The 12,893-nt window shown below is 41.7% G+C and overlaps 1 protein-coding gene across 1 annotated transcript in view; it reads right to left on the minus strand.

Annotated features, from left to right (window-relative positions):
- astn1 (astrotactin 1) overlaps window positions 1–12,893 on the minus strand; it is a 421,252-nt gene that overhangs the window by 193,710 nt on the left and 214,649 nt on the right. Inside the window, exon 15 of the mRNA XM_053438754.1 lies at window positions 1,571–1,698. Within this exon, the coding sequence (XP_053294729.1) occupies window positions 1,571–1,698 (128 nt within the window). The remainder of the gene's footprint in view (window positions 1–1,570; window positions 1,699–12,893) is intronic.

A 12,893-nucleotide genomic window follows, 5' to 3' on the forward strand; every position in this document is an offset into this window, starting at 1 on the left:
CTTCGTCTCCAGAACCCGCATTTCTACAGAGGTAATGGATAGCTAAGAATTTGGGTGCTTGCATCTCGTGAAGGAGGGAGGGGGGGTGAGGGGGGGCGGGGCACTCAAAACAGGTCCATCTGAGGAGGGCTGTTTTAGACAGGGTAAAAAGGTGCTGTTTGAAATGATTCTTGTGGTATTTTGACCAAAATATGTTACAGACATTTCATTAAGACCCCAAGGAACCATATCAACTGGGGTAAAATGGTCATAATATGTCCCCTTTAAAGCCTTTGATCAAAACCTGTATCATACTCCAAGTCATAGTCTGAGTCTTCTTATGGGTCCAGTTCTTGCTCAAACCTTAACAATATAAATCCAATGACGAAAATCATTAGGATAAGGAGTCATTAGGATTTCTGTAAGTTTGTGATGTCATCGAACCCACTCTCCAACTTTAGTTTTTTGTGGTTTTAATAATATAAACAATTAAAGGGATCGTTTCATCGCTGTGGTGGCAAACTACACGAAAAAATGTTTACGTGAGAAACTCACTAAATGGTAAAGGGTCTGTATTTATACAGAGCTTTTCTAGATGGCAGCTCAAAGCACTTTACACTTTGTATAAGACAATCAAAGAGGCAATTGAGGGTTCAGTATATTGCCCAAGAACACTTTGGCATGCAGAAGACTGGGATCGAACTGCCAACCTTTTACTTAGAGGTCGGACCACTCTCCCACAGCCGCCCCAACACAATGTATCATTTCACAGCTTTCCCCTGGATAGATAATATGAATCACTTAGTGATACGATTGACCGTCTCATTCAGTGCTCACTGACCATTTGCATTTTCTAATGAGTTTTACCAAGCAACAGCAGCAGCAGTTTACAATCAGTTACCTGTGGTTGGATTGGCCATGTGTCACTCAGGGCAGTGTCAGCCAATCACAAGAGACAGAAACACAAAATGCCCTGTTCTCACTGGAGACCCAGACTAAAGAGAGGAGGTTTAAAACTACTCTGCTGTGGTTTTTGTTAATTAAAACCACAACTAGACATCTTCTTAAGGATGTCACATCTTCAAATGAATGATCAGAAAGGGACCTTTAAAACGGAAAATGATTTGTGTCTTACTTCAAGCACAAAACGTCTTATAAAAAGTGTGGATGACAAGGTTCTTAATTAAATCTGTCATTTGCTCAGTGCTTCACAGCGTGTGTAGCTGATCCCCTTGCATCTCACTGGGTCACAGATTTTCTACAGCTTCTCCTGTCAACTCTCTCTCTCTTTATTAATCCAAACTTCTCCATATAAAAGGAACACTCAAGCCCTAATTACTGTAATGGCCCTCCCATTTAAAACATATTTTGTGATTATTAGAATAGAAACACTTTGCATCGAAGGAACACATTTTGATGATGGTAACGCACCATGTGATCAATCTTAACCCCACCTGAACCATGTATCCTCAATATAGTTTGCTTTAATTTGTTTGTTTTTTAAGCAGGTCATGATGGCCTGATGGCGGTGATGAAGTGCGAGTGCACAGCTGTGAACTGACGCACTGAACTATGAAATATTGTCTCGTACCTGTGAGGTATTCCGGGTCGGGCACGGGGTCTGACAGCTCCTCGTGGCACTGAACCTCAGTTGGCACCGAGGCCACCACCATGCCGTCTGGGAGCTGCTGCTCGATGCCCCGGGCGAAGTTCTTCTGCCTGATGTGAGGAGAGACACAACAGGAGGTGCTGTTTAGAGACACAGGCACTCAGTCGCCTAACGCGTGAGGGGAGAGAGAGGAGGGAAGCATGGAGCGATTTAAGAAGAGAAGGAAATAGAGCGGAAGGTAACAAAGGAAAAGCAGGTTGATGAAGCAAAGGTGCGGAGCTAAAACAGCAGCGCACAAGATAGAGTCATCCAAGTTTATTCAATATCTCTAAAGTAAATAAAGCAGTAAGGCAATCAAAGTGAATTGTTCACATATAACACAAACACAGACGTTATACCCACAATTATGTTTTAGGGACAATTAGATACATTTAAACCACCACTGCAAAGCATTTAGCTCCAATTTAAAAACCTTTTAAAATTAATTCAGGGAAACTCCATGATTTAAAATGTCATTAGTTCTGTTCAGACCCCAGGCCAGATGTAAAGAACTACAATTAATAATTTCACCAACTGCACTGAATATGCGTAGCTTAAGCTTTTATCAAAGTAAAATGAGACAATAATGGAGTAATATTGGTTTAAGTTGTCATTTCAATTCAAGTATAGAATGTTTTTTTGTAATCTTTAATATGCAGCTCAAGGGCGCAGTTATAAAATGACTTTGGAGCACTTCTCTCTGCACTTTTAATTTTCTATTTACTCTGAGGTAATTTAATTTCCGTGAGTTTGTTATTGTTCTCATACAGTTGAGCACTTCAAATGCCAAAACAATGCCAAGTGTAAAGATGCTGACGTGTAGGACATCATCACCACTGATGATTTGTATGCAATTGTGATGAAGAACTAATGATAGTTTGTGTAGCCTTGCTGGGGAATATTGCTTTGTTTCTTTGGACATGTATTTCACAGGTAGGTACAAAGAGCTGATCGAGGTTGGGTTTCATCCATGGACGTCCAGCTGTGGGAGAGGAAATGAGGCCTGTGAATGTTGGAGAGTTTAAAAACAGACATTTAAAATAAATAGTACAGATGAACATTTCTCTCTTTGGCATCTTCACAGCACATTAGCAAAGAATTAAGGGGGGCGAATCTTGACCTGGTTTACAGACTGAAAAATATGAAAGGTGCCTAGTTTTGTAAATTGTTGTACATTCCCGTCACTAGTGCAATGTCTCCTCTAAAATGTGGATAGGTCTGTTAAGCAATTGACACAATCTTCATACCCAAGTTCACATCTTTTCAAAATAAAAGCTCTGTCATTCTGCTCGATTTTAAGTATTGCCAACAATAAAACATTGTCATTTTACTTTGTATTGTTATAGGGGATGTGATTATATGAATATTGCTGCCATGAGAGACATCAGCACCTTCAACACCCATAAATAGATGTGACATTCTGAAATGGTACCCAATCTTTTCAAGCCCAAGATCACATTTTAATTCAAATAAGTGAGTTGAGATCTACCAACCAGATATCTTCCCAAAAACCCATGTAGGAGGATCAAATTTACGAATTTAGCAATTTCAGTTGCAAAAGGCTCAATTTATACGAGCATACAAACACACAAAGAAAGTCACTTGCAAAACATTCCAAGTAGTATCTGTTCAGGTTAAATTAATTAAGTTGAATGCACAATATTAAGCTTCTCAGTCCGACAACAGGTTCCTCAGCAGAGCTGCTACTGCCAGTGCTATGTATTTCCACAGGGTTTGCATTGAAAATGGCCATAAATGTGACTACTGTATGTACTTGTATAAAAGTAGTCCTATGCACTCAAATAAATACCAGTATTACACACTATGAAGCCATACATCTTCTGCCATCAACCTTGTTTTAACAAATGAATGGTATTTAACCACTTAATGGTAATAAGTCAACAGAAATGCTAGAATGCTTTTACTTGGAAACAGGTGGAGGAAGTGTTGCAAACCTTTATGTTTGTGACATATTTGCAACACCATCCACATGTCCGTTTCAAAGTAAAAGCACTTGAGTGTTTCTGGGAATTTATCTAAATAAGGCTTTGATCGTTTTCCCAAGATTGGCAGATTCACATCCTCATATCGTATTGTCCTGGCATTTAATTGAGTACATTACCCTTTATTCCAGGAAGTACAGTAGATATAAGAGCAGAACCGCAGCAGACGCGCTGCCGGTGTGGACAATTGACAACCGCACGGCGCAGCTGTTACGTGCATGCACAGCACAACTGCAGCCAGTGTGTCCCGAGCGTTAAGGGGATTCACAGTGGGCTGTTGGTTAGCCCTGATGTAGGAGATGACATGTTCAGGTTGGACTGACAGCGCGCTGCTTCAGCCCCGCAGACTACAAGGTGCTGTTCGCCTGTTTATACAAATTGTATCAATATTGAACATGTCACGTCACACATATCTCCAAGTCACGCTAAACTCCACACAGTGCTTCCTTGGGCTCTCATGAAATACAGATGTCAAGTGTGAGGCTAATAAGATGAATGATTCTCAAGATATACAAACCACATACAGCCAGGCAGAGATTTGAGGAATTAGAAGCTTGATGAGACCAAATTGGAAAACCTTGTAAGAACATATAATGTCACCAGGTCACTAAACAAGTCCAAGACTTAAGTCGAGCTTCTGAAAATCCCATGATATAATGGGAACTTTTGACGTTGTTTGTAAATGCCATTATAGCCGCCTGTAGAATTATGTTTCAGAAAATATCAATTATTTTCACATGACAACCTTCATTAAAAGGAGACAGGCGAAGGAGTCCGAGGGAAACAAAGCCAGGGTGAATGCGGGAGTAGATCAAAGCTGGAAAGGTAACTGCTACTCTCAAAAGGCAGATTGCAGAAATTTACTTCATGGCAGATCATTAATGGAAGATCAATACAGCGTACCAATTACGCAGACAAAGTTTTACATTAACCACCTCATTTTTCATAATGTTGATGGCTCTGCTGCATGTTGACTCATCTTCAGTCTGAGAGCTGACATCCCTCATTTGTCTGTTGATGCCGGTGACTCCTGGTTGAATTTCTCCTGTCTGTTGGGCTGTGTGTGTGTGTGTGTGTGTGTGTGTGTGTGTGTGTGTACGTGTGTGTGTGTGTGAGTGTGTGTGTGTGTGCTCCTCATACATGTATTTAGTTTTTAATCGATGGTGTCGGATCATGAATGCGGATCATTCCAAAATGTTGGACTTTTTTTCTAATGTGTTTAAATACGTGTCTTGTAAACTCTTGAGTATCAACAAACACAGTAAACTTCAGTACGGTTCAAGTCTTAATTACTTCTGATTAGCGATGATGTTTATTGTTAAAGCATAAAGTGAGAGCAGATCTTTGGGGGAGTGAGGAGGGAGGAAATGCAGTATTGTTCGTGAATGCGGCTATTGGGGAAAGTATTAACCAAATGAACCAATATGAGCTTCGGTTAAAGGTTATAAATGCTGGTTTCTATACATTTTGGGTTAATTGCTTAGGTCAATAGCCTGAGTCGTTTTGGCCACCGTTCACTGATTATGGCAAATTTGCCCTCAGCAAAGTAAATTGTCTAGAAATTCAGCATCACAACCCTGACATGGCTGATCAGCTGAAAACAAACCAAAAGTTAAGCGAGATTATTGAAGTAAAACGTATAGATTCTAGGTAGGGGTGGGACTGTTCTGAAAATACATATCTACAATCTTGAATCAAAACAAGCTTTAAGTATTTATTTCTATAAAAAAGTTTGCTTCACAGAGGTTTTTCTAGCAACCACTCTGCTGGTCTTTCTTCTTTAATCTCACTTTTTGACGTTTCTGATTTACAATTTTGATAGTTTAATCTGACCTCACCTTTTACTACTGCTCTGATGATTTGTGTGCCTGCTCGACTGACAGCATGTGTACAAAACCAAGCTTTGGTAGACATTCATTTTAACACCATTGACTTTTCTGAGGTAAGCACATCCTTATCTATTACATAGATTTGTATAGTTCCCACACAGTCTAGACAGCTGTGGATGACTCATGTGCTGCCGTTTATTTTGCTCTCAAATTTCAAGTTACCACTTCCTGTATGCTGGGAATATTTCATTCCAGTAATGGTAACCGACACCAGTTATTAAATTAAGCATAAAATATCTACACCATCTCACTTAGATTGTATGGACTTTCTTTACGGTTACAGTTCAATTGAAGACAAACAGCATTGCACTTTTAAGATGTGCCTACAAGTTTTCATTTAAAACATGGCAGCTTTAATGTCTGATACTGGATTTCCTCTTAACATACACAACGGGTAGTTTAAAAAATGTATCCCTCTGGTGCTGTGGATCTGAGCTGTGGAGGAAAACAAATAAGAGTACTTGAATATTTACAAATTGCAAATTGTAGCCATTGGGAAAGTCACAGCTTGAGAATGACAAAAGCCACTGGCTGGGGCAGAAGCGGAGCTGGAGTGGCCGCGTCAAACGGCAGAATTCAAGTGACAGTTTATTTGCATGGTCATGGCGTGGCCAGGGGAGGAATAAGCAATTAGGACGAAAATCAGGCTCATAAAAACGACGCAAGGTTAGCTGCCGCTGATGAGAAAAACAGCCGCGGTGCTGTGAAGTGGCCGGCTGGTCGGGCACTTAATCGCTGTAACACTTCTCCATGCATCCTGAGGCTCTGGAGTGGAATAATGATGAAGAATAATGCAAAAACAAAGTGGAATTTATGGGAACGCTGCTCATTGGGTTACACACGTCATCAACTTCTACTGAAACGTGCTTTATTATACATTTGCAGCTCCAAACAAGGTTGGTGCTGACACCGAAGTGGAACATCTTTCAGTTTCTCCCAAAATCAATTATACTTGTCTTCAGCTGTCAGCTTTTTTTTTTGTCCTTTTTAGATGCATGTTAACTGGGATGTGGGGGGGGAGTTTTCCATCGCTGCATTCATGTCTGACAATCTTCATTGTTAATTTTGTTGGATGATGACATGTAAAATTGAACAGCCATCTGGCAGAGTGAGGATGTCATTATTGTCTTAGAAGGAATTCTCTTCAAGTGTGAGGAGCTGCCAAAACACACTAAAGCCGAGCTCAAACTTTTTTTCCTCTAGTAAGAGAAGAGGTGAATTATTGAAATGAGACAAAACAACACAAGGATGCTTTTGATTAACAACAACAACCCTGTGACTTGTTTTCTTCACGCTCGTCCCCCAGACTCATTGACGGTGGCTACATCCATATTACTGTGTTTTTGTTAAAAAGCACTGTTTTTAAACTAAAACAGTCTCTGTCCACACCAGCGTTTTCACTCTGCATCGTGGTAATGACCATCCATACTGACACACGTGAAAATATGGTTTAGAGTTTAAAATAATGTGTTGACAGTTTCAATAAAAGTAATGTGATGATCAGTTATGATGCTGAAATCTGAGGTTATTTCATTGAAACATTCCTGAAGTGTGATTAAAAAGTCATATGGAACTGTCTGAAGCACTTTAATAAACATATGCTTGTAAAAGAAGATGTGAAGATGTTTGCATTGTTTGTGTACAGTTAACGTTATGATCTCACACGTGTTATATACACAACATGCTGCTATTTCCGCCCACACAACGTGGGGAACTCGAGTGGAAACACTACTTTCTGTGTTGAATATATTGTGTTGTCAGATGATGTGATATGTTTACTACTGTATTTTTCGTACTTTTCAAAACTGACCATTTTCGAAAAGAGCTAACATTGTGGAATTTCTAGCCAATTCTTGATTATTTCTTCTAGTCGTACAGGGGTGTAACAAAAATACATATCCTGTGGCCATGGTTTCGGGCCAGCAGGGTTTCCAGACCTCTATTTTTGTTGGAGAAGGACACCAGGCGTATCTGTAGAGTTGATGCCTTTTCAATCAACACATAGTCCTGTGCATGTAGCCTCTGAGTATAAACTCACAGCTTTCATTGAGAATCCGTGGGGGCCACCGTCCACCTCTTTCACACCCCGTCCACTCCATCAATTTAATCAAAACAGTCAATGAAGGTTTGGCTCCTGAGGGGGGGTGGGGGTTCTGAGGGTAGGGTACAGTAGATGGAGGTGAGCCAAAAGAAATGAAGGAGAAAAAAATAAAGATACCCACACAGAGTAGTGTGTGTGTGTGTGTGTGTGTGTGTGCGTGCGCGATGGGGAGGGAGTTCAGGTGGGAACGTGGCCTTAATTATTGATCCCAAGCAGCCACCAGAATGAGAACAAAGGCCACTAAAATATTCATTAAAAGCTGCTCGGAGCTTGTCGTGTGAAAGAGGAATAGAGAGGGGAGGGAGGGCGGTGTTAGGAGTAATGAGAGGAGGTTAGCTATTTAACATCTCATTACTGGACTCCACCGGCTCCCGCAGAGAGAGCGCGAGTTGGAGACCCCCGTCACCGCGCTCTGTAATATTAACCCGGCTCATATCAAGCCCGATGTTCCCAAGATGTCACTGTGACCTCCTTCCTGGGCACGGACCTCATACCGCATGTCGCTTTGTGACCGAAATTACATTACGCCCCGTCGGCCTGCTGCCAATGACCACGAATCAATTGATTCTTTCTTTTTTTTATTCTACCTCGGAGGAAATCCAATAAATAAAGTCTATGTGGTTTTGAAATGATAATAACAAGTGTGCCTGTGAGGCCGAGGGGGGGGGGGGGGGGGGGGGGCGCGGAAGGCCGGGCTTCCTGCGTGGGGGCGGAGGGGTGCATTTCCTTTTTGAAAAAACATGAGAAGCATTTCAGGCCGTGTGAGCTTGAAAGACAAACCATGAGGGAGGCATGCTGGGTGGAGAGAATCAAACCAGCCCGGTGTGTGTGATGACGCTCTCTGGAGATGGAGCTGAAAGGGATGGCTGTCCGGTGCAGACGGGGAGCCTGCACACCCACTGTGGCCGCGTGTGTACGTGTAAAAGCGCGAGAGGAGGCGCATCTTGTGTGCTGAGCGCCCTGGATATGTTCCTATGCATGTTATGCTACAGTGGACACCTGCTCACACCACTCGCTGCTTTCCTTTTATTCCCCTTCCTTCCTGCTGTTGCCTCTGACAGTGTAAATAGAAAACCCTTGCAGGGGCCACGGGGCAGGTCCATTTCTCCCCCGTATCGGCCTTTTTCCGCACATAAATAAAACATAAGGCCGTCAAAACTTTTCCCTGGGGGAGGATTACATTTTTTAAGATTTTCTGTATGAATTTGCGATTTTTGTATGAGGTAGGATGAGGAGGAAAAAAAAACAAGTATAAGTTAACCTGATGAAAATCGACTTCTGCAAGGAAGAAAGCAAAGATAACGCAATGTGTTTGGAACAAGGGGAAAAAATACAAACCTCTGATGATTACACAAAATTAAAATTTGACTACTTCTTTTCAAGACACAGATGCTTTGTGCCGCCCCAACACAGTGGGGTAGCAGCTTTTGAAGAAGTGCCAGTGAGAACCACATACAAATGTCCTCACACCATCCCTCCCTCTGTCTCTGCTCGCTTTTTCTCAAGGGCAAAGAATAAGCCTGACGTGGTTACACGAGAACACTGTCCTGTTTCACTTGCATGTTTTCCTGACCAGTGACTTATGTCAATGGCAGCCTCGAGTGGCTGTGAGACATGACTGGATTTTCCTGAGTTTGAATGGTTTCCCTTGCTGGAGTTAATTTAACACAGCCTCAGTTAACTGCACACCGGTTGGTCGTCAGTGTTTCCGTCTAGCGGGAGTTCTGGGAGTGATGAAGGGACTCGGCCGGTCCAGTTGTTAGGAGAACATTTCAAAGCTGCAGTTATTACCTCAAAAGAATTACATTTGTGCCAGTGAAGCTATACTCTATGACACAGTGAGAGAAGAAAGGAAAGAACATTTCCCACCTGCTGCTTCGATCTGAACACGGGGAACTCCAGCGTTTTTAGCTGATGGGTTTCGAAAGAGACTTAAAGAGAGATTCAAAGAAACGGTCATGGTGACACAAAAGGACCAGCATGTGCTAGGATGGGTCAAGGACCCTCCACAATATGCTGGCTTTTAGATATTCCATTACGGCTAAATGCTGACAGTTATGTAATTTCAGGATGTTATTATCAGTCTCTTATCGAACTCTTTATACTCTTCAATATATTGAGCAACTATTCAGGTAATAGGCAGACTTCTTGCATTAAATAATAAATAAAAACTTTCAAAAAAAACTTTCAAAAGATTACAAAGTGTTTCACAATAAGCAAGAGAAGAGTCCAATAAAAACGTTTCAAGTTATAAAAAAATTAAATAAGCTCAGATAAATTCAGGAAATGGTTTCCAGTAGAAGCACGTTTAAAGAAGGGAAGGGTTAAAGAGACGAACATTCCTGAAGCCTGATCATATGAGTCGAAGCCAAGTAACAATTCAGCTGGTGAATTCATGGATTACTTAATGGGCGTCGCCTGCCTTGGTCGTTCAGGACTGGAGCCCTGAACCTGTTTTCATCAGCCTCCGTCAGCACTTTCATCGGCTCGTCAGCTGAACATCAATCAGTGGTGAAGGCAAAGCGCTGCCAAAACTTTTGGTTTCACCTCGCCACTCTCAATTTGGTGTGAGCAAAAACATGTGGTCTCTTCAGCGAAATTCACGCGTTACATCTTGTCTCTGCCTGTGCTGCCAACCCTCACCTGAAAACTCTTAGAGATTTCTAAGTTGTCGAAAAAGCACTCTGCTGCGTTGTTCATATCTGACAGACAAACTCTGAGGAAAGTCCGGATCTCCATTGAGTCTGAAAACGGCTCTAACTTTTTACCGTCGCTGTTTGTATTTCATAGTATTTTTTGTTACTAAGAAACCAACTGCAGTGGAGATGATCTACTCTTGTTTACCTGACCCAGTGTGAGCACATGCTCACTCTGCTATGGTTTCTGGGCTGTCATCTAGACACTTAACCAAATACACCTGAAACTATCAGATGTAGACTAGTGGTAATAGTTAAAGTTTTAATGTAAAAGTTTGATCATTAATACTGAAGCAGTTATTTACAGAGCAGGTGGAGCTAGATCAAACTACTTTATCTAAACTGTTTATATATAATATGGGCCTTGTTTCTTTCTTTGATTTGTGGTGAGATAACGGATCATTAAAGAATTTGAGAACTTCAGAGGGAAAAAGCTTTTAACAACTCAGATATCTGAAATAACTAAATTGCTTTTTCAGAAGCCGGATATTTTCAAAACCACTGGTTTAATCTTCTATCTTGTTTTTGCAGCCTGTCATTATCTATTGTCAAAGGGCTTTAACGACAAAAATCCAAATTCGGTATATCCTCCAATCTGAGGCTCCTGCTCTTACTGGGGGTTTGTGGACCTTTTACATGTCTGGGCCCAATAGCCTATTGTTTCATAATCCATCATTGAGCTGATGGTATCAATTAAACGTATCAGATCGCATGGTTTATATGGTAGGGATGTAACTTGTCTATTTTATAATCTAGATCTAGTTCTTCTGACAATGAGAAAGACAATCAAGTACAAGTCAAAAGTGTAAAGATCAAGTAAAAGTCAACAGTGTTTAGGTAGAAAAGGGCTTCGAACCATTAAGATTAAGACACATTTATTTATCCCAAACACATGCACAGACATGCATAGGCACACTCATGCAGGTAGGGAAATGTAACCTCTGCTTTTGACCCATCTGGTGCAGGACACAAAGAGCAGTGAGCAACCATGTACGGCGCACGGGGAGCAGATGTTGGGGGAGTAAGGTGCCTTGCTCAGGGGCACTACACAGGGTAGGGAGAATCCTCTTGGATTTTTGGACAGATCAATCCAGGTTTTGTTGTTTCTCTGTGGAGTCGAACCAGAGATGAACCAGAGACCTTTTCTGCCCATAGTCCAAGTTTCTGCCACTAGTCCACCACCTCTCTACAGTCAACAGTAATTTACTGTTAATATCTAACGCTTTTGATTTAGGGTGTGATTTCTGGCTCACACTAAAACTTTATTTCTGCCGAGAAGCGTTGAGGTTACTTTGTTAAACTGTCGATTAACCTTTGGTTCTTACCTTTGCAGAGGAGGCTATGTTTTCTCCCCTGTCATTTTGTTACTAAGCAACATGAGACAAAACCTACTGAATACATGACTACAAAATTGGTGGAAGGAGGTGATATGGGTCAAGGGAGAATCCATTCAATTTTGTTGGAAAAGTGGATCGGGATTAAAACATTTTTTCTTACCACCTCAGGTGTGACATGTCTTGCCAGAGGCCAACTTTCAAAATGGACGTAACAAGCTGTAACTTCCACCATCTACGCTGACTGCTCCACTGACTTCAAACACCCAATTGATCTTCAGTGTTCAGATGCATAGCTCCCTCCCCATAACTGTTGTTAATTTTACATTAAAATGTTCATCTCGTCCAAATAGGTTTAATTTCAGCACAAGGGCTTGTGGTCAGTTCTAATTCATTCGCTGCCATCTCTTTTAATGAGGCCTTGCAATAAACGCGCCTCCCAAAAGAGTCTGCCTTCCTCTTCCACCGCCTCATCTGTGCAGGAAGCGTTTGGTCTGCCTCAGAACAGCGCTCTCTGTTCACAAGAACTTTCAAATGAGATCAGAGCATTTGAGATTTGGATTCTTGATGATGTTAACTTCCCTGCTCCGCCCGTTCCTCCCTTTCTGCAACTCCACTGGGGAATCCCCAAATGGCTGAGTTGCCTCCGGGCAGCGGAATGGATGCACGGCCCAAATTAAATTCCTGGGCCGCGGATGACTTCGCTGACCCTCCGGCTTCCTGAGTTCAATGGAAATGATTGCAGCATGTGGACAGTGATAATTAACCCAAATTTAAAGGGCCCTACTGTCCACATCAAACCCTGTACAAATTACAAGGGGAAACAGGCCACATTTGAACCTGTGTGGCTTAATATCAGTTACTTGCTCTACAGAGACATTGGATGCTTTTTTTGTAATTCTGCTCCTCGGGGTATTTGCCTGAGATTAGGAGAAATGTCTCGAGTTTTATTGGGGACAATTCCTGACAGTGCCACGCTTTACTATCGCCATCATTTTTTATTGGAAGGGAATTGACATAAAAAATGTACCATAAAATCCTGCCCCTTCATGAAATAACCTTTAAATATATTGATTCAATCCGATATGCTTTTACAACCTGTGAGGACCATCTACCTCCTGATTAGGTTTGCTCTCCAACTGTTTCCACAGTGTGACTTCATTCATGACGTGAGGACACCCCTCATTTTCATCGTGAATAGATCTGGGTGACAAACGGTGGGTTTTGATTAAAGTTCTGCAGA

The sequence above is a fragment of the Pleuronectes platessa genome, chromosome 13 (assembly GCF_947347685.1).
Source record: "Pleuronectes platessa chromosome 13, fPlePla1.1, whole genome shotgun sequence".
Taxonomy (NCBI): Eukaryota; Metazoa; Chordata; class Actinopteri; order Pleuronectiformes; family Pleuronectidae; genus Pleuronectes; species Pleuronectes platessa.